This window comes from Anoplopoma fimbria, chromosome 19 (assembly GCF_027596085.1).
Source record: "Anoplopoma fimbria isolate UVic2021 breed Golden Eagle Sablefish chromosome 19, Afim_UVic_2022, whole genome shotgun sequence".
Taxonomy (NCBI): domain Eukaryota; kingdom Metazoa; phylum Chordata; class Actinopteri; order Perciformes; family Anoplopomatidae; genus Anoplopoma; species Anoplopoma fimbria.
Window position 1 is genome coordinate 27046455 of NC_072467.1, and position 23157 is coordinate 27069611.

Sequence of the window (23157 nt, forward strand, 5' to 3'; positions counted from 1 at the left end):
ATCCTTTACAAAGACAAATAAATAATAATATTAATAATAAAACTAGTGAACAAACTTAGGAATATATTATATTATATTTTGTTTACTTCAAAGTATGAGTGAAAGCAAATAAATACTTACTTTTCAGTGGATATGACTGTTTAAGTTGTAAACACCTAAATAACTAAAATACAGTTCAGCAAATACATCTTTTATTCCTGGTGTCTTAAACAGGTATCATGTTTACAACTTACAAAACAACATACAGGAAGAAAGAAAGAAAACCCCATGATAAGCTGTTTTAATTTAGTCCTTGCTTTGGGTTATTATCACTTTTTAAAAATGGTTTACAAAAACTCAATTCTGCTGATTTATTACTTTTCTCCAGAGTGAGCTGAGAAGATGGAAACCCTTTCATTTCCAGTGCAGAGATAGCTCCAGGATGTGTTTACTGTAGCCTAGCTTAGCACAAAGACTGGAAACAGGGTACAACTGCTAGCATAGCTCCATCAAAGTAAAGGATTCTGGTCTTCAGCTACTCAAAAGTTCCAGCCGCAACTTCCTGGAGTTCCTCTGAATCTCCCTGTCAAATATTAACTCATTTATACTTTTAGAAAAGTGTGGAAATGGACCAAAAGTATGAAATCCACTTACAGTATATAGCCCTTTTTAAAGTGCCATAAATGAAAGGTTGTGTCACATCATTATCTCCCCTTTGTGTTGTTACAGAGATAACCTGCAATTAGCAAGCAGGTTTGGTCTCTTGCTCAATGAAACGCCAACAGATAAGCTCTGAGACACGGTGCTCTTGCCGGCTCAAAGACATAATCAGCCACTAACATCCCGCTAACGTCTTTTAGCTTGACAACCACAGGATTTGAACAGGAACCAGCAGAAGAAAAGCCATGCTGAAGCGGTTGAGAAGAGGATTGTGGAACTATCGCACTGTCGCCCTGATCGTCCTCACACCTCTGCTGCTGCTTCCTCTTCCTCTTGTCATCGGGACGAAGGTGAGTCTCCTTTACACGCCGGCAAACAGACCAGAGCAAAGGGCAACAATAGTTATAATATTACAAATATATATATAAAGTTAGCTGGGCTGAAGGGTTGAAAGAACTTTGCTGCTCTGAGATACGATTAAATATGTTTTAATTGTTTAGCAATTGTAATTTATTTGGTAAAAGTAAAGAGAATTCTCTAGAACTCTACTTGATTTTTAGCCTCTTCTTGTTCCTAGTTTTGGTTTTAAAGAAGATTCTCAGTGTTTTCAGCAGCAGCAAGCGACTGATTCCAGCGAACAAACTCTGATAAATTGACCAGATATTAACCAGTTTTCCATCAAACTGAAGTCACAACTTTTAAGAGAATGTCCCGAAAATCTGCAAGAAGAAAAATGTGAATTAATGCACGTTTTAATCCGTACTGTATTAGGTTTTGGTTCATCAAGATAATGTTGGTGGTGTTAATTCTCCAGTTAGTTTTCATCTCCTGTTATTTTAATTATCCTCAGTGGTGCAGAAGCTTCAGTGGAAATCTTATTTAAATACTTCATCGTGATTTATTCACTAAATCATGTTTCCGCTTCACTTTGTTGCATTTCTCCAATTTTTCTCCAACCTCAAAGCATAAAAAAAAAGAAAAAAGTTTTTGTTTTCTCCGGATTTTCATTGTTTTAATACAGGCTTTTATGAGCATTGATTAACAATGCGCTTTGTAAAAAAACAGGTGGATGGAGGGGTTGGTGGAGACCAAAATGGAGATAAAAGGAGGGTGAATATTAAACTTACGTTCATCATCTGCTCCCTAATTACACCTGTAACCACTCAATTAATTCAAATTGTGTCAAGATAATTGTAATAAAAACATACATGTATAACTGTAGTTCACCGTGCTGTGCTTCATGTTGCCTGTTTAAGTTACCTCTGAAAATAAATCGTCAGTCCTTCTTTGTGTTTAGTTCCAACTGCCTCAGTCTTTGAATTTGTATGTGTGACGTACTCATACATGCTTTTTATAATGCTAATAACTTAACTTAACTTAACTTATAGTCCTCTGTGACAGTTTAAATTCAGCTGTGTGTGTGTTGGTCCCTGTAGGAGGCAGAATGCGCCTTCGTGTTGCTGCTGATGGCGACGTACTGGGTGAGCGAGGTGATTCCTCTGTCCATGACCGCCATGCTGCCCGCCATCCTCTTCCCAGTGTTTGGCATCATGAAGTCCTCGGACGTGAGTTCATCCGTCTGTTAGCAGGCCAAGCTATTCTCCAACTTTATTAAACTAAAGAAGACTAACAAAGAAACAAACTGTCTGCTTCACTTGCATTCAGAGATATTTGATGACGTTTTGGTACACAGACCTTCATCAGGTGACCTAACAAAACAATGAGAGAGCGTGTCATAAATAGGTTGGTAGACCAACGTAGACCAATCAGGTCACAATACTGAAATGACATCACTCAATCAATCAAGAATCATTTAATCACATTATGGCACCAAAGGCCTACAATATCAACATGAAAACATATTCATCGTTTCATATAGAAAGAGTGTCTTGAAAATCGTTTAAAATGCACATGGGGATAATTAAGATAAGCTGCCATACCAAGATAAATGCTTATGATATGTAGCTCAGAATTGGTTGGAGCCTGACAAGTATGTCTTCTAGAGTCTGTCCCAAGACAAGAAAGGAGAAAAATGTTATTAGAGAAAAATATATATAAATAAATAGGCAAGAAGCTCATACATAGGAAATATTTCATAAAAAGATCACATTATAAAATACTAGTAAAATACGTTTGGGATAAGTACAAAACAAGTAGTTCATCAGAAAAACGCTATGTTTTTGATAAATATTAAGCTATGTTTGTATTCCTTTAAGAACACACCAGAAACACGAGCAGGACCAACTTCATGTAAAGAGTTAGCTGATGTTAGCTAGGTAGCCTCAAAACATTAGTTAACCCTAGCTTTTATTACAAAAACTGCGAAAAAATTCTAATAACAACAATTAATGATATCATATCTTGTGAAAAAAAATTTTTTAGACAATATTACATAGTCATAACTTTGAAATTAATTTTGTGTTCCCTATAATGTTGTGAAATTTTTAAATGTTATAGGTGTAGGCTTCAAATAAGCCCAGTGGGCTTCCTGCCGCTTTATTTGTTCTGACTCTATCTGTATTATGTTGGTGTATTCTTTTTTTTATTGTGCAAAATAAAATCAACTAAAAAATCAACAATTGATTTACAACCCAAAAAATGTACTTGTTCATTAACTTTAAGTTCATTAGCATTTTCTCCTTGATTGCTTTGTGTTTTCTCAGAGTTTGATTTCAGTCACTCTCCAACAAGTGAATGTAAACTACAAATTTACATCATAAACTGGGCTAAAATTGAATACTATTGTTCTCCCTTTGATTATTTTCTCCTCCAGGTGGCGAAGGAGTACTTTAAAGACTTCCACTTGTTGCTGGTCGGCGTCATCTGCCTCGCCACGTCCATCGAGAAGTGGGGTCTCCACCGCAGAATCGCCTTGAGGCTCGTCACCATGGTGGGAGTCAACCCTGCATGGTGAGCGCACAGACAGTAAATAAGAAGTGGACGTAGTCATGGTGACGTCACCCATTGGTTTTTGGACTGACGTTTGAAGGATCAAGTTTCTGCAATTTCGCTGTTGCCATGTTGGATTACAGTCACCATGTGGTTTTTTTCACAACCAATGAACGATAGTGACCATTTTTGGAATGATGACAAAGGGACTTAGAGACGCCGTATACGTCTTTGGTAGAGACCTGTCAATCACAGTAAGCCCGCCCTAAAGCATCCCCTGCTTTATGGTCTGTTTGACTCTAAATGGAGCATCATTTACTAAATGAACATCATGCTGTATTGAAGAAGACTTGAAACTAGAGATTGAGACCATAAACTCATGTTTACAATGTTTACTGAGGGAATAAATCAAGAGAGAAGTAGAGTCATTTTCTCATAGACTTCTATACAACCAGAGGAGTCGCCCCCTGGTGGACAGTAGAGAATTTTCAAGGTTGCCGCTTGAGTGAGCTCCTCCCTTCTCTAAATCCAGATAGAGGTTGTCATTTAATTATATATTTTTTTTTATTGGATGAATTGCTGTTGACCAAGTGGTTCCTGCCGGTTACAAAGTAAAAGTTGAGAAGCAGATTGAGATGTTCGTTGATGCTCCTGCGCTGACCACCAGGTTGATGCTGGGCTTCATGTCCGGCTGTGCATTCCTCTCCATGTGGGTCCAGAACACCTCGGCTGTTACCATGGTGATGCCCATCGTGGAGGCTGTTCTCCAGCAGCTCCTGAAGTCCAAGGACGAAGGATGTTCGGCGAAGACAACCCCGACCTGCAGCTGGACGGTACCTGGATTTACATTTTAATTCTGTGTTTATACAGAGGAATGTGTTAAAACACACGCTCTGAGATTATTTTTACGACTGCTATTAGTGTTTTTAGACCGTATTACCACTTTCTTTTTATGGAAAAATAAGCATTAAGTATTTATTAATGCATTACCGACATTTAGACTGCATACTTTACAAAATAGAAACATAAACAATGTCCAAGGGAGTGCTTTTTCGTAACCTGGCATCCTAAAATGTGTTCTTGTTTATAGCTAATAAGAAGATAAGCAAATTATTCACTACTCATGAATAAAGCATTAGTTACAACTTGCAAATCTTTCATACAGTGTGCCTTTTAAAAAAGCGTTACAAAAAAAGTAAAGTTAGTAGTGATATCGTATTGTTACTGAAACTCAGGTATCACATTTTAAGAGATATCCTACGGCTGAAACAAGAAGTACTAGTACACACCAGAGTACTAGAATCTCAAGAATATACATTTATATTTGCTGATGTAATTACTTTTTCAATGTGTAATACATAATGAGTAATTGATTACGTTTTTCAGCTTCTCTAACACTAATGACCAGTAAACTCTGGTTAGGTTTAGGCAACTAAAGTACAACATAAATACATAAATACATACATATATAAATAGATGCAAACATGCATGCAGTTGTCTTACATAGGCGTGACAATCAAGGGGTACGATTTCAAATCAATGGATTTCAAAAAAGAGCGATTGTTGATCACTTGCGGTGCCTACTGTCCAGTTAACAGAGGTGAGGAGAGAGCAGTCAATAATGGTGTAAAGCAGACCATAAAATGTGTTTTTAAAAAGAGTGAATCATTGCAAACATGAGAGTTCCTTGAGTATACTTTCATATGTGAGCCCAAAAAATTTCAAACTGATGGGGCCAGCAGCATGCGAGATGAGCCATGGACAGACAGACGGACACGCACGCACACGACAGAATACATAATCACCTGGTGGCAACAATGAGTACGAGCCAAAATTCTGTTACACAATTGTTCTGAAGAGTGTTTTTAAATGTCAGAATCCCAAATTCTAACCATCACATGCGCATATTGAAGTTAAGTTCCCCTTTTTTTCTATTAATTGCCATAAAAATAACCTCTTAGAAAAGCGACACATTGCACGGTCTGTTCTTTTTTTCAGAAACAGACGGCCATGTTGGAAAGATGGAAGAAATCGTGAGGTATGTGAAGGATGTTTTTTGTATTCACGTCTGTCCTGTTCTGTTGCCTTCAATGTCCCTCTGAGTTGTAGGTGATTGCAGGTTTTCAAGGTTCTTTTCATTGCAGTACATCCTCTATACATTAATATTGTATCTCTCAGTGACAAGACGGATCCAGATGTTCCTGAAGAGACGTTCACTTGTGTTCAGATACAGACAGCTGCAGCTCAGGTACAAAAACACTGAGCACTCACAACATTCCAGTTTGTTTCTATAATATTACTTGTACTACTGCTACTGTTTCACTACCACGGCTGCTGCTACTGCACTACTTCTACTACTGTTAATACTACAGATACTATAGCTCGTTCTTGGAACATTAGTACTTGCAACAACACAGGTTTTACTGCTATTTCTACTATAACTTCCAGTATATGTCAGAGCCATTGCTACTTCCTCTGCTGATATTAATCTTTTACTACGAACTTTACTGCTTGCACTAGTACAACCACTAATACTATTAGAAAAGTATTACTATTATTAGCAGCACTATAGTGATACTACGAATACTAATAAAGCTGCTAACAAATGCTGTTTTTTATGCCACTGCTGCTAATGATGATACAACTATCACTTCAACATGTGATTAGTACTTTTACTACCAGTAGTACCACCACTAATGCAGCTGCTCATGGGTAATCCCCCCCCTATGTGTTGTCTTGCAGGTTGCTGAGCCTCCCAGCAGGAGTAAGCAGGACCTGGCGTTGTGTAAAGCCATGTGCATCAGCGTCGCCTACTCCTCCAACATCGGAGGCATTGCCACGCTGCCCGGCACGTCGCCCAACCTCATCTTCTCCGAGTACCTCAACCAGTGAGTGGGAGTGAATGTGTACCAGACAGGGAAAAAGGGGACGTTAAATGAAAAGAAATGGACAAAACAGACACACACACACACACACACATTTTTTTTAATTTAACTTAATCTGTGTAACGGTTGGTATACAGCTGCAATTTAAAATCCCCCTGTGAAGAATGATTGTTTAATTCAGTCTGCTGGAAAATTAAAGAACAAAAACAAAGGATTTAAAGCTTCTGTATGCATTAAAAAAAAAAAAAAAAAAAAAAAGAAAGCAATTAAATCCGCCTCAAACAATGTTCTTTAAAAATTCAGGATTTACCCAAACTGCAACTGCATAAACTTCGGGAACTGGCTCCTGTTGTGTCTGCCCGTCAGTGTGATCATGCTGCTGCTGACATGGATGTGGCTGTACTGGCTTTTCATTGGCTCAGAGTGAGTGTCACCATCTGCACCGATAATCACCTCCTATTTGTGCTTTTACTCCAACTAAACAGTGTGTCTGTTTCTTTAGTTCATAACCTCTTTCTTTTTGTATTTCACCCCACATTATCGGCTTTTTCTTGTGTTGTTTTATTCCCTTTTTGCCTCTTCTTTATTAAAACATAACCCTGTTTGGCTGCTTAGCTTATGTACTTTTTCGTTTAGTTAGCCTGACATGTTAACATTTTACGGCTTTCATTAAAGCAGACGAACACACTGTTTAATCCATTCTTAAATCTTTTTCCATTGTGGTTTCAGAAATGCTAAAAAACACCTTTTTAAATTGCTGCATGAAGAGAATCTGTTTTAATTTCAGCTTCATTCACAGACTTGCTGTAACTAATTATGTTTGCTAGTCTATCACTGGACAATCATGGGAGGTCAACGGTAACTTGATGTGATATTACTAACTATTTTCAGTGACCTCCAATTAAATTACCAGTACCTGCTGAAAATGAATAAAACTGACAAACAGTTGTAATAGAATACAAGTCAACAGAAACAAGGAGATATATTCAGATTTTCTTTTTTAGTTCAACTTTAAAGTAAAGAACTGTAAATGTTACAATATTAAAATAACCCGCAAAGACGCTGAATACGTGATTAATTCAGTTTGGATTTGATAACAGGTCGATAAAACCTCAGAACTTCCTGATGCCTGCTCTCACTTCACCACAGCCTGACTGTCTGATGCATGAGCGTAATGCTAATGTTAGCATTAGCAGTGTGATGGTGTCAGGGCGGGTTAATTGTGAGCGCCGCTGACCTCCACACATGCTCAGTAATGTCCTCGTTAGGCAGCCGGCGCCGTGTTCTCTCCGTGTGCTTTTAACCAATCACAGGCAATCTTTTAGTTCACTGTGAGCATTTCTCTGTCGCCTATCAATAATATAATCTGACACACACACACACACACACACACACACACACACACACACACACACACACACACACACACACACACACACAGCTTCAGGTTCCTGTGGCGATGTGGAGGAGGAGGGCAGTCGGAGAAAGAGACAGCAGCGAGAAAAGTCATAGAAGAAGAGTACAGGTCACTGGGACCCATGAGGTGATCATTCATTCATTCATTCATTCATTCATTCATTCATTCATTCATTCATTCAGTTATATGTTCAATCACTTACTAGTTCATGTTCGTATTCCTATATGTATTAATTCCAACAGTCAATCAGATATATGATCATTCATTTATTCATCCATTCATTTATTAAGTTATACTCTGTGTGAAATCATCTACGTGTTAGTTAAGTCATTCATTCATTCATTCATTCATTCAGTCAATCAGTTTTATTTAGTCATCCATCATACAATCATCCTCTCACATTGATTCTCTAATTCATTCTAATTCTGTTGTGTATTAATTCTAATACCCTTCTTTTCATCTACTCATCCACCCTTTCATCATTCACTCATTCATTCATTCATTCATTCATTCATTCATTCATTCATCCTCCTTTTTTCCCCGTTCCTTTCAGTTCTCAGGAGTCGGTCACTGCGGTGGTTTTCTTGATGATGGTGTTGTTGTGGTTGACCAGATCTCCAGGTTTCATGCCGGGCTGGACTTCCCTCTTCCCTCAGTGAGTCACATTCCTTTTTCATTCCACTGTGGTTTATTTATTTATATTTATTTATATTTATTTTTATTTATTTATATTTATTTATATTTATTTATATTTATTTATATTTATTTATATTCATTTATATTTATTTATGTTATTTATGTATTATTGTTTATCATATTCTATTGTAAATGTTCATATTTCCATTTTAAATTATGTATCATACTAATGAACTGTTTATTGTCATCACCAAGTCAAATTCCAATTTTGTGAAAACATTCTTGTCAATAAACCATTTCTGTTTTATTTCATCTCAGTCCCACCCACCCCGTCCTGCTGCCACAAATACTCACTAAACACCAAAATGATTGATTTTAACTACAGTGACCAGCTGTCTTTAGGAAATTACTTTTTTACGAAGAAAAGGTATTATTTGTGAGGTGTTTTTACATATTCACTTCAGTTGGAAGTCACAGACAGGATATGAAGACACAAAGGTACAAAGATGGACTAACACATTCTTGGTTGTTGTCGTTCATTAAATGTATTAAAATACATTCAAAAATGTATAATTAATAACACCCACATTTCCCACTTCTGTCACAATCTTGGTTTTGTTCAGGTTGTTTCCTGTTTTATTTTGAAGTTCCCTGCCTCTTGTGTCCCGTGTTTGTTTGACTTCCTGTCTTTGTGGTCTTCTCTCCTTTTTTTCTGTGCAGCATCGGTGTTTGTCTCATCCCGTTCCCTCGTTAAGTTTCTTTATCTTTGTCATTTCAGTATTTCCTGTTTTATTTTGTGTTACTTTACTCATTTCAGGTAACTTCACTTCCTGCCTTTGTGCCCCGATTAAATCCACCTGTGTCTATTCACCTCCACCTCCCCAGTGTATTTAAACCCTGTCTTCGCTTGTCTCCGTGTCGGTTCCTCTGCTATGTTCCTGTTTGTATCCCTCTGATTCACCTTTATCCTGTTTGGTGTCGTTTGCCCGTTGTAGTTTTTGTTGATATGCAGTTACTTCTTCTGTACTCACCTGGCAGGCAAGTTTTGTTTTGGACATTTCTTTATTGAAAAGCAAGGTTTATTATCCTTCTACTCCTGTTGTGGCAGAAAACCAATGAAGAGACGAGAGTTCTTGGAGTTTGCAACCAGCGGGGATATTTTATTGCAGACGAGCTTACAACAAAATTCAACATGTTAGTCTTTACATGATCTCTTCATACCTTTAATCCCGCCCCCCTTCCATCGCTTTCAGCTAATCACGTCTCGTCGATTGGACCATGACGAAGTACTGTCACGTACTGTTTTCCTTCATCAATGTTAGGTCATGTCAACCTAACCGACATGACAAATGTCACTCTCATCTGCCAACCCCTCCTGACAGGACTTTAGCTTGTTTATGTGAATCGTTTATCTCCCTTATTCCCACAGATGATCTTATCCAACAAGTTATTGGGCTTCAACATAACACGTTATATAAAGTTGTATATTTAGATAGATTTTCCTCAACACTCCTCGCATCTATCTGCATTTGGGTCCATCCCCAGTTTTCTTTTTGTCCGAACGTGAGGACTTCTTTATGTTTTTTCCCCAATTAATGTGATGTAATTCTTATAGTCAGACACCCTGGTTTAAGTTTGTTCATTGTAAAATCTCTTGTACAATCAAATGTTATATATTTTTTTGTCTTTTAAGCTGAGGTGGCATTAAAACAGTTGTTTTGTTTTTGTCTTGAGCAATCACTCGGGCCACATCACTGACGCCACCGTGGCTCTGCTGCTGGGCCTCCTCTTCTTCATCGTACCTGCCTACGGACCGTCCAGAAAATACGGTAAATTCACAAGATGTGAGTCTGTGATTCGTACTGTAGGGTTATTCTACAGTCACATCCACGGTTTACTTAAGTATCATTATTAGGTACTTGTAATTAAATGTTGTTTTTTCAACTAATTTCCTTGTTAATAACCAGTGTTAAGTCTGTAGAGAGACAGCTTGTCTGTAAATATGTATACAGGATGAAAAATAGTTTTTAAAAAATCTCACTCCATCCAGAGGCCATGATCTCCTGGAAGGACTTCCAGGCCTCCATGCCGTGGAGAGTAGCCCTGCTGGTCGGTGGAGGCTTCGCACTCGCTGAGGGCACAAAGGTAAATGTTCAAATATCATTTTATTGTCATCATGCATCACAGGTTTGCACAATGAAATGCAGTTGTAGACCATTTGCATGACAACCAAAACAAAAACAGTCTTTATTTTGCATCAGAAGGAATGTCAACAGAAACAAATCTCTGGCTCCATAATATGGCCAACTTGTTAACGTTAATAATTCAACAGGGAATCATTGTCCCTTGACTTTGGTGTGTTTGACAGAGTCCGCCTCCTCTTGTCCTAACTCAGTCCTGCACTTTTTTCAAAAGGAGGCATCGCCTGTTGATGTATTCAACAGTTTGGTAGCTCATTTGACCTTTTCTTGAGGACGCAAGACTTTGTAACATTTCAGGGAAAATGAAAGCCATGAGAGTGGATGAAAGCGGTAACGTTGCATGGACAAGAAGCCGTTACTAATAAGAAAAGCGCTTGCAGGTGGATTTCGTTACCGCTGGACTGAACCAAGCTAGCTTTTTCCCCTGTATCTTGTGTTTGTGCAAAGCTAAGCTAACCATCTGCTGGCTGTGGCTTCATATTTAGCGTACATGCATGAGAGTGACATCATGCTTCTCATCCAATTCCAGGCAAGAAAGCATATAAACCCATTTCCTGAAAATTACAGATTTAAACCAACTGTAATACCATCAAAGAAAAAAGGCTGATTTATCAAAACTCAGACAAACAAACCCAGCTACCTGCATGAATGGACAACTTCTTACTAATTCTAATTTGGGTGAACTGACCCTTTTTAATCAGCTGGAACCAGCCATGAACATGCAAATCACATACATTATATTAAAGCTGGTTCTAAACATCATGGTGTGTGTGTCCGCAGGAGTCGGGCCTGTCTTTGTGGGTGGCCAAACTGCTGACACCTTTGGGTGATCTGCCAGTCTTGGCCACAATCGCAGTCGCCTGCATCATCGTCACCACGGTAACAGAGGTGGCCAGCAACGCCGCCACCATCACCATCTTCCTCCCCATCCTCTCTCCTCTGGTAGGTTTGCAGTGTTATCTCTGTAATCCCTCTAACTTCATGATCTGGTCTTCATGCCAAACTAAATTGTTGGTGTTTATTTATTTATTTTATTAATATTGTTTTTTAGAACGCAGAAATATTTACATCTGAGGTATATAAATAAATATTTTCTTCTGAGATGTAGTACAGTAAAAAGTATAAAGTAGCATGAAGTGGAAATACACAACTAAATTACCTCAAAACTGCACTTAAATACAGTACTTGACTTAATATAAAAAAAGTGACAAATCCAGTTATAACTTTCTTTGTTTTTATTCTCTTGAGGATTTTTTCACTTTTTTCAGGTTAACACACGTCTACAGAGGTGGACTGTATTAAAATTAAAATAACACAATACAAACATGTTCTTCTCTGGTCAAAGCAGATGAATGTTTCATGATAAGATTTTCTTGATTCATTTTCTACCAATATGAATCAAACTTCATCTTTAATTTACCCCTGAAAACATACCAGACAGAGATCCCTTGATTTTTCTGGTAAATTAAAAATAATACAAACTAAAATCTTTTTTCATTTTTAATTTAAAAAAATAAACTAAAAAGAACAAAAGTGGTACATGACTTTCTTCAAAATAAAATCCAGTATTTACAATACATTTGATTTAAAATAAGACATAAAACATTTAAATTTTGCACACAGATATTTAAGGAATGTGCCAATTCTTCTTATTCCTGAGTTCATTGTTTTTGATGATTCAACGGTCTTGAAGGCAGGTTATGCAGTAATAAGAATTCATTAGACAACATTAGATAATATCAATCACTGGCTTAAAATCTGTGTGTTGGAGTAGTAGCAACGCTACAAATTATAGAAAAACATTTACAGAAATATAGGAAAAACTCATTGATCAGAATGTGAAAAATCAATCATGTTTACCTCATACATCAGCAATAATATAGATTTATTTCATTAAATGAAGGAATCTTGCTGAATAAAATCCACTGGTTGTTCTACTCAGTGTGATTGACAGGAGAGATGATCAGAGGGGCAGAGTTTTTACCACCATCATTAAAACATGGGTTAAAGTATGGGTAGAGTTTCTCAGTGAAGCAGCAGCCAGTAAAGGAGTAGATAAGAGCTGCAGCATCAACGTCATAAAATGAGACCAGACCCTCCTCATAATCCACCAACACCCCCACCTTCTCAGGCTGAGACTTCAGAGAGAGACGGACTGATGGGTCAGCAAGAGCTATGTACTCATTCTCATTCCTCAACCTTATCGTCCAGTAACCATTCTGAGGAGTCGCTGTGATGCTTCCCTTCCTGTTGATCGACTCTCTGAACACTCCTAAATACCACTTAGTCTTGTCTTTAACCTGAACCTCGAAGTAAAATCTTCCTGAAGAGAAACTCTGCTTTGCTAAGACATTAACATAAGAATAAAATCTCTTTGGATTGTCTGGAAGATTCTTCCTTACATCACCATGTTTAACTTGTTTTCCATCATCAGACAGGATGAGGTTGGGATGAGCTGTATCAGGATCAAGTGTCACATCCACTGCAGACTGCTGGACTCTCTTCAGCTCGGCCTCAAACAGCTTCTTCTTCTGTTTACTGAGCGTCTCCTCCAGCTGGTTCACAGCTCTCACCACAGTCCCCTCATATGAAGGTGGACTGACTCTGACTCCTGTCCAGTCCTTGGTGGGTGGAGCAGCTTTAAGGGACGTGAAGCTCTGTAGGAGGTGGAGGTGGTCTTCAGACTGTAAGAGCTGCTCCACCTCAGTGCTTCTCTTCTTCAGCTCACAGATTTCCTGTTCCAGCTGTTTGATGAAGCCTTCAGCCTGTTTCTCTGTCTTTCTCTGCTTCTCTTTGATCGTGTCGATGAGCTCGGCCTGGCTTCTCTCAACAGACTCCTTCAGAGCGGTGAAGACCTGAACACCATCTGCTATCTCTCTGTCTGCATCTTCCTCACTGAGCTCCACTGAGTGTTTGATCTCCTGAATCTTCAGTCGTCTCTTCTGGATCATCTGCTGGATTTCAGTCTCAGTCTTCTCCAGCTCGGCCTTCTTTCCTTCATATTCTTCTTTCAGAGGAACAACATCATGTGTCTTGTGGTCTGAATAAGTGCAGAGCATGCAGACACACATCTGGTCGGTCTTACAGAACAGCTCCATCAGTTTATCGTGCTCCGTACACATCCTGTCTTCCAGGTTCTCCACAGGGTCGATCAGCTGATGTCTTTTCAGACCTGACGTTGTCAGATGAGGCTCCAGGTGAGTCTCACAGTAGGAGGCCAGACACACCAGGCAGGACTTCATGGCCTTCAGTTTGGTTCCAGTGCAGACGTCACAGGGAACTTCTCCTGGTTTATCAGCTTGTTGCTCTGAGCTTCTGTTTCTGGCTTTCTGTTGAGCTGACTGTCTGAACTGAGCAGCCATCTCAGAGATGAAAGTATTGACCTGCAGCTCAGGTCTGGTGTAAAATAGCTTTTTACAGTTTGGACACTGACACTGGACATTAACGTCCCAGTGTTGAGTGATGCAGGTTTTACAGAAGTTGTGTCCACATGGTGTGCTGACTGGATCAGTGAACACATCCAGACAGATGGAGCACAGAAACTGATCTTCAGTCAGCAGACAGCTGGCAGCAGACATGTCTACACTCTGAGGACAAAAGGTGTGAAAAACTGTTATAACATATGTTTTGATTATTTGTTTCATAAGAGATCAGCCGTCCATCCTCGTCCACTGCAGGTAACGTTAGTTTGATCAGAAGAACAGGATCATGTATGAAAGATAATCAATAAGCACATTTTTAAGCGGAAAATGTTTTTTAAAGATTTTGGAACTTCTTGAATGGCTGCTTAAGAAAGACTATTAGTTTACATAGAAGAAGAATAAAGCCATGTGGATTCATTTTCTTAATAGTAATTTTTTCTCACCAAATAATAAAAAAAGTACTAAAGAGTATCGATAAGGCACCGATACGGAGTATCAATAACAGTACTGGTATGGATAAAATCCCTTGTGGCGCTAGCATCTTTAGCACTGAGGTCCAGTGGCTGCTCCAAGCCCAGAACCTCATGGGTCTGGGAGAGTCCGACCCTTGGGACCATAAAATCCACATTACTGCCGTTTGTATTATCATAGTGACGGTCTTCTGGTTTTCAACAAAGCAACTACGTTCTGCCGTTTGCTTTAGATTCTCGTGGTGGCACATGTGGACATGGACAGGTTGCAGTCAGTGTGTGTGTTTTAGAAACACTAAGCTAAAGCAATACACACTTTGTTGTACATTGTTTAATCTCAGTTGTCAAATTCCGTGAAACTGATCACAATACACTGAATACATATATAATTCTGTTTTCTGCCATTTCATGGGTGTTTTTTCTTCTTCGGCTACACAGATATCGTGATGTATCGTAGATGATGGTCCTGCATTTACCAAGTATCACAGAATCGCTCTATAGTGAGACCATCGTGGGCAATATATCGTGATAGTTTGGTGGATTACTCTGGGATTTCAAACATTTAATTCACATCACAGTGTCAGAGTTTGAAACAAGTTTTCCAAAGATCAGACTGAGTTTGTTTGTGTAGTGAATGTTTTAAGTCTTAACTAGTGGAGGTGGATCACTCCGCCTTTTATTCAAACTGGTTTAACAACATGTTTAAGGTTTGCCTCTGGCTGATCCCTGCCTGAGCTCAAACAGGAAACAGATCTTTGAATTAGATAAAGCTAATGCTAGCTGTGACTGTATTCTGTCTAACCTTTAACTAGACAGAGTTCAGTCACTGTGGTTTGGTTTCTACCTCTGTTTTTATCTATAATGACACATTTCTATGGATTAATATTCTTTATACGATTGAACTCAACTTGGATCAAATATTTAGTTAGTGTATTGTGTCTTTGTAGAACAGAGTACTCACCAGTGTTTGAAGAGATTCTGCTGTGTTGTTGAGAAAAAGCTGCTGGATTCAGTTGAATGTTTCTTTACAGAGAAACAGAGAGACTTGTCTCGACTGCAGCTCTGCTGTTGATCAGACAAACTTTCACTTTCATTTCAGGAAAAGTGACTCTGCAGCTCTCCTCTTTCAGTGTTGCTCCTCCTCTCAGTGAGGGAGGGGTGGAGGAAGTATTCAGATCATGAACTGATACCACAATGTGAAAATACAACACTACAAGTTAAAGTCCAGCATTCATTACTTACTTTTGTATTTACGTGATATATGTATGTGATGAATTAATTTTATTCATAAATTTCCCAAATCTGCTACATTTTGTAGGAACAAAGATCAGACCAAGTTTTGGATTAACCAGATCTTCTTTGTTATGATACATACCTGTTAGAATAGATTAGAGTACATTACATAACACCAGTCATTGTTATAAAATCGAGAAATTGCAACAACTAAAAAAATTCCATTAAACATCACGTAAAGAAAAACAATCTAAACATTTATTATATTAACTTAGTGATATTTGTAGGATATCAAATTGTGTTCTAAACAATCTTCGCTTAAAAATTCTGAACTGGCGACTCTCAACCAGTGAGAGCACCATCTCAGTGGGCCGTAATGGTAGTGCCAAATAATTCGATTTAATTTTATTTTTATTTTAATACTAGCTATTTCCATTTTATTCTTGCAATTTACAGCCCAGCTCATTTCTTATCCTGAGTTTGTCATGTTTTTCAAATCGTTTTGAAGCCCTCTGCTAAACAAAGCTACTTCCAGTTTGGCTGCTGAGCGCCCAGCAGGCGATAGCACGACTCTTACGTTGTGTATTTAGTTCTGTTTCGCAGTAACTAAGGGTTCATGAAACATACTGAACCTACAGATAAACCACAATTTGCACAAGTGATTAGAAGTTTTCCCTTGACCTATTTAGTATGGAGCATGATATGCCAACTTTGGCAAGCTAACTAGCTAGGTTTGATAACTTCTCCCTTGGACAACAGTGGTGTCACGGGTGTGGTGTGGACCCAGAAGCAGTGCGGCAGGACACGGAGTAGAATGCAGCAGGTCGTCAATTCCTATAAGGAAACGCCAAGCCGTCAGGGAAACAGGCAGGGGATCAGGCAGACGGAAACCAGAGGAAGCGGAGGCTATACTCGTGGTCGGGGACAGAAGGCTAAGGCGGCTAACTGGGGCAAAAGCAAGGTAGGAATCTGGTGGTCGGGGACAGAAGGCTGAGTCGTTGACCGGGGCACAGGCAAGGCAGGGAAGTCCAGACAGGCAGGGTCGGCAACGGGAAATCAGTCCAAGGGAAATTGCTGGAAGGTCTGGCATGAATGCGGTGAACAATCTGGCCGCAAGTGTGTGACTGACTGGGGTTTAAATACTGCAGGGTGTAGGTGCAGCAGAGTGAGCAGGTGAGAGGGATTGTGCTGATGAGGTGGGTGTGGCAGACAGGTGCACTGCATGAGGCTGATTAGGTGAGTGAGGGATGGTGTGGTGAGAGAGAGGGGGCTGGGCTGTGAGCTGGAAGTGGAACTGGGAGTGGCCGGAGTGAACTGAGAGACAGAGTGACAGTGGAAGTAAGTCCAGAACTTCTTCCCTTTGTCCTTAACAAAGTTTGATATGTTGTCTATGAACCCAACCAACCCAAACCCAAAATGTAATAGCTTGAGTTCGCCGTGGCCTCCATGTTATGTCTTCTTGTGTTACACAGATTTTAGTTTTGGTTTGTTTAAATAACTGGTGTGAGGAATGAATAGTCCAAACATGTTGCGTAGGAACGACATACAGACGGTCGAACAGATGGACTAACTTGTTGTTGACTAAATATATTTGTGTTCATGTGATCTGTGTTTCTTCAGGCTGAGGCCATCCACGTCAATCCGCTGTACGTCCTGATCCCCACCACCCTCTGCACGTCCTTCTCCTTCCTGCTGCCCGTGTCCAACCCGCCCAACGCCGTGGTGTTCGCCTACGGACACATCAACATCCTGGACATGGTAAGGTGCTGTAGCGAAAAAACACAGTTACAGGTTTAACATACGAACCGGCTGCAGAAACGTTACGTATAAAGTTCACTTCTGCACGTTGAACTGTAACTTCCGTGTGCGATCGCTGCTGCAGGTGAAGGCGGGGCTTGGCGTCAACGTGATCGGAGTCCTCGCCGCCCTCTTGGCCGTGGCCACATGGGGCGTTCCGTTGTTTTCCCTGGATACGTACCCTGACTGGGCGCCGGTCCTCCCCGGGTTCAACGCCACAATACCATGATGGTACAGATCTCACTGAGAGGCTCGGGGACATTGAAGGGGCTCTAAGGAGGCTGAATGGTCTTTATCATCAAATTAATACATGAAAAGTAAAAAGGTGTTACTTGTGGCGATCAAACCACGGAGAATTACCACCGTCTCTTCAAGTTTATAGAGCTTTTTTTAGCCCGTTTTAGCTCCTAGTCTTGTTTATTGCAGCACATTTCCCGTCTGGTTCAGTGACGTTGTTTTGTGTGCTGATGGAGCGGTTACAATGTTAGCATAGCCTAGCAACAATGGATGTCAGCCCCATTGAGAAAACAAACATTTTAAAAGTTATTTGCTTGTCGTCTTGCGGAGAGAACTTTTGGATTTTTATATTTATTAAAGATTGTCAAGGTTGAATGCCCTTAGAAACTGATATGTTATTTTTTTTTCTTAATTTTGTTGTTTTTGTTTTCTAATGTTAAAAATTGGAAAACTTGAGTCTCTTTAACTGTAAATAAAGTTTGAATAAAAAAAACAAAAAAACAAACTTGAGTCTCTTTAACTGTAAATAAAGTTTGAATAAAAAGGGATGAATTTACATAATTTGCAGCAATTTAGTTTCTGTAAATATACTGCACCTGGTACTCTGGTACAGTATAATTCATGGACTAGGGTGTCAGGAGCTGGAAAAGAAGAATCAAATCAAAATAAAGAAAAAATGGCAAAATGTCTATTATTAAAAACATGGAGCTTTACATCCACGCACACACACACACATTATGTGTTGCTCTGTATTTGTGGTAGAATACACCAGAGAAACACTGACCTCTAGTGGCCACGGTGTCTTTAAGTGACTAAACACAAGCTATTTACATTAATATATGTATATAAATACACAATATGAATACAATAAACCGAGCTAAAACTAATTCTTCATTTAGTCTCTGAGTCTCATTTTTATTGTTGAAACTGTTTCAACCAACGTTATGGTCGTGTGTGTTGGAGGCGGTTGTTTGTGCTGTAGGTGTTTCTAATATTTTGTCCACCCTTGTTTACGTTAGTCGACAAAATATTACAGTTTCGATTTTTTTTTTGATTTTTTAAAATACTTTTATAATTATATATAATTTTAACCCCCAAAAAAAAAAAAAAAAAAAAAAAAAAGTAATAAAAATAAATAAAAATAAATAATAAATTATATATATATATATAGTCATTAATAGCAATAAATCATAACACAACTTATTGAATAATTTGAAAAAAATTGTGTGAATAAATCATTTTAGAAAAAAGATTAAAATAAGCAGGTGTATATATGTGCACATTTGTACAAATATATTCACACATATGCATGTTATATACCTTTTTTTTCTTTTAATAAATGCCTACATTCATAAGTATGTTTGTTTTGCTCAACACTTTACAGTTTCATATACCTTTACAACTACAGCAAATAAACAATTGAATGAGTACATTTAAACAGCAGCAGAAAAAATGCAATTCAAAGAGTGGACGAAAGGAAATATCTAAAATTTTGAATTCTCATTCAATCAACTTTCACCTTTTTTTTCGAGAATGTCTTCTATAATTTCTATTTCATAAGTTAATTTGTCCATAAATCTTAATTCTGTGGTCTGGGGGCGTGACCTTTTTTTTCACCTGTACTGTTTTGTTAGTATTTAAATGATGGGACAAAATGTCTCATTTACATTTATTATGATATTTTCACCATGAGGAATATATTGAATTGTTTTCTGTTCCAAGCTCTCTAGTTGCCTCTGAGTTAAAACACATGTTGCTTCCCTTTTCCAGTCAAAGATCGTCTATGTAAGAGGAGGTATCACACAGAGGGTTTAAAACTTTCCCCAATTGACCTGCAAAAGTGGGCGTTCAAATAACACACAAGAGAGACATTTGTGAACTGGGTTATTTTAAGAAAATAGTTTTTTTATTTGTGTATATGTAAGCCTTTTGAATCCGCCATTGACACAAATGGGACAATATGGAGACGTAACTAATGACTGCAAATACCTTTGATGGCTATTTATGCGCCATAAAAATAATGAATTTTCTTTTTGATTTAGTGAAAATCTTTCAGGAAAAGTTTGATATATTTGGTGTTACGCCCCCTTGGTGGCTCGGAGTAGAAGGACGTAACATAATGCACCAGGTTGAGCAAGTGAGGGTGTAGTCACACAAAACCAGGACCCAATATGAATTAAAGAAAGTATTTATTTACAGAAAAGCAACACAGGGATCAAAGAGGACTGTCAGTGGCACCAAAGAAAAGAACAGAAATAAACCCACCCCCATTGACAGGCGCTAAGCACCCAAAAGTACAGCGGGTGGTGCTCACTCTAATCTGGGGTTTTAACAAAAGGTAAACCTACGTGCATGTAATATGTATACCCAGGGTCTCTTACCTATCCTCGTTTGTCCCTGTGCGCACAACAAAGAATTAACACAAGACAAAACAAAAGTAGGCTGCTAAAGTAAATGGTTTTAACAAAGGTGTTTTAACTAAAGGTTCATCAATGAACCAGCAAAACCAACCAGAGCTCAACCAGAGCTCAACCAGAGCTCTGCCACAGCTCAACCCAAAAAGCAACAACCTTCTCCAACACAAATGGGGGCTATTTAAAGGGGAATGGCTGATAGGAGATCCGGAACAGGTGTGGTGATGATCAATGATTGGAACCAGGTGCGCACATCTGAGAAGGAGGAGAATGAAAACAGTGGGAGGAGACAGAACAACAACACAAACCAACAACACAAAACAGAACACAACACATGTAGGCCTACAACACGTATACATACACGACACTGTACGTAACATTTGGTCATACACTTATTTGCTTTCTGACAGAGACTTTGACAAGAGTCTGACTCTTTTGAAAAAAAATGAAATCATTGATTCTTTTTTACACCTTGGTTTTTGTAAGAATTATAAGACTGCAATCAAATATAACAGAGCTGAACTTAACTGCTTCCCCCGTTTCCTGTCTTTGTGCTAAGCTATATGCTAACCTACGTCTGGCTCTAGCTTCATTGTTATTGTATTGTTTGTCATTATTGCTGAAATGATTTTAACTTTAAGCACATGCAAACAGACATGAAGCCAATTACGTTTTATTTTTGTCACTCTGGCGGTTATGGGCTTCCATAGAGTTGTGGTTGTTTGCACTGGAGGAATATAACTGAGCAGCAGTGACATTTATTCAGGTTACATATTTGTAGTTTACATGAGTATTTCCTTTATATGTGACTTTATAGCCTTCTTCTACTCAGAGGGGAAATATTGTACTGTTATTACTTACTATTGCATTTATTTGACAATTATAGTTACTGTTTACTTTTTACATCAAAATATGAAGTATGCTTACATGATATGATGTAGCGCGATACTACTAATATACATAGTAGTATACAAACGATCTAAAAATGGCTGAACCACAACATTAAAATGCACTTACATGTATTATTAAGTGATACAATCAAAATATAATATAGTGCTGTATCGCTCTGAATAGAGCCATTCTGCATGAGGAGTTCGTTTTCATATTTAATAGACATTTTGCTAAGTAACATTTTTACTTTGGAACTCCTACTTTTGTTGTAGTATTTTTAAGCTGTGGTATTTCTACTTTTACTGAAGTAAAGTATTTTCCATCCAATGGTATTTTTGCGACATACATTATAAATATAATATTTGTAAATTTCCCCGCTGCGGGACTAATAAAGGATTATCTTATCTTATCTTGTCTTGTCTTGTCTTATCTTATTTTATTTTGTCTTGTTATCTTGTCTTATTTATCTTTTTTATTTTGTCTTGTTTTTTTCTTTATTTTATTTTATTTTATTTTGTTTAGTTTTATTTATCTTATTTTATTTTATTTTATCTTGTCTTGTCTTATCTTATCTTGTCTTATTTTTGTCTTATCTTGTCTTATTTTATCTTATTTTATCTTATTTTGTCTTGTTTTATCTTATCTTGTCTTATTTTGTCTTGTTTTATCTTATCTTGTCTTATTTTGTCTTGTTTTATCTTATCTTATTTTATCTTGTCTTGTCTTGTCTTATTTTATTTTGTCTTGTTTTATCTTATTTTGTCTTGTTTTATCTTATCTTGTCTTATTTTGTTTTATTTTATTTTATTTTATTTTATTTTGTCTTGTCTTGTCTTGTCTTGTCTTGTCTTGTCTTGTCTTGTCTTGTCTTATTTTATCTTATATTATCTTATATTATCTTATCTTATCTTATAAAGAAGGCGCGCAGTTATTTGAGCGTTGTAGTTTTCCGGACGCACCGACAGAGTGAGACCTCTCTCTTGCTGTCTCCCTCCCTCTCCTCCCTATCTCTGCTCGCAGCCACAGGTTGCTCACCTGTGAGCGCGCTGGAAACACACACAGTCACACAGAGCGCGCGAGCTCCGTGCTGCTGCAGCGCGCGCTCTCACATTCCGACACGCGACGGGACGAGAAGCACGAGAAGCACGAGAAGCACACCTCCGAGGACGCAGGTGAGGAGGAGGGAGGAGGAGGGAGTGAGGGGGGGCGAACACGACGTCTGAACGCCACGTCCTCAAACACACAACCGAACACCGGCGCTCACCTGCGGGCCGTCGGCTCTGCGCCGGACCTTTAGCACGGATACCTGCGGACCTTTAGCACGGATACCTGCGGACCTTTAGCACGGACACCTGCAGACCTTTACGCACCTGCGGACCTTTAGCACGGATACCTGCGGACCTTTACGCACGGAGAACAGCCTTTAGATACCTTTACGCACCTGCGGACCTTTAGCACGGATACCTGCGGACCTTTAGCACGGATACCTGCGGACCTTTAGCACGGATACCTGCAGACCTTTAGCACGGATACCTACCTTTAGCACGATACCTGCTTTACGCACCTGCGGACCTTTAGCACGGATACCTGCAGACCTTTACGCACCTGCAGACCTTTAAGCACCTGCAGACCTTTAGCACGGAGACCTGCGACCTTTAGACCTTTAGCACGGATACCTGCGGACCTTTAGCACGGACCTTTAGCACGGATACCTGCGGACCTTTAGCACAGATACCTGCGGACCTTTAGCACAGATACCTGCAGACCTTTAGCACAGATACCTGCAGACCTTTAGCACGGATACCTGCGGACCTTTAGCACGGATACCTGCAGACCTTTAGCACGGATACCTGCGGACCTTTAGCACGGATACCTGCAGACCTTTAGCACGGATACCTGCAGACCTTTAGCACGGATACCTGCAGACCTTTAGCACGGATACCTGCAGACCTTTACGCACCTGCGGACCTTTAGCACGGACACCTGCAGACCTTTAGCACGGAGCAGACAGCACGGACCCTGCAGA

At 39.0% G+C, this 23157-nt stretch overlaps 2 protein-coding genes across 2 annotated transcripts; one reads left to right on the forward strand and one right to left on the reverse strand.

Moving 5' to 3' along the window:
- Positions 1-884: 884 nt before the first annotated feature.
- Positions 885-18146, forward strand: slc13a1 (solute carrier family 13 member 1). Its single transcript, XM_054619562.1, is given in 16 exon segments — positions 885-989; positions 2076-2204; positions 3413-3549; positions 4196-4326; positions 4329-4361; positions 5527-5566; positions 5707-5776; positions 6271-6416; positions 6717-6836; positions 7855-7956; positions 8384-8485; positions 10201-10295; positions 10517-10611; positions 11448-11609; positions 17413-17550; positions 17675-18146. Coding segments are annotated over 16 exon segments (1749 nt in total). The 3' UTR covers positions 17819-18146.
- Positions 12546-15641, reverse strand: LOC129107949 (E3 ubiquitin-protein ligase TRIM39-like). Its single transcript, XM_054619561.1, has 2 exons — positions 15521-15641; positions 12546-14254 (listed from the first exon to the last, which is right to left on the reverse strand). Exon 2 carries the CDS (start codon positions 14243-14245, stop codon positions 12602-12604), a length of 1644 nt encoding a protein of 547 aa, XP_054475536.1. The 5' UTR covers positions 14246-14254; positions 15521-15641; the 3' UTR covers positions 12546-12601.
- Positions 18147-23157: the final 5011 nt, after the last annotated feature.

What these genes read in the sequence shown, in the direction of transcription:
- LOC129107949 (XM_054619561.1), bottom strand. Translation starts at nt 14,245, where the DNA reads ATGTCTGCTGCCAGCTGTCTGCTGACTGAAGATCAGTTTCTGTGCTCC.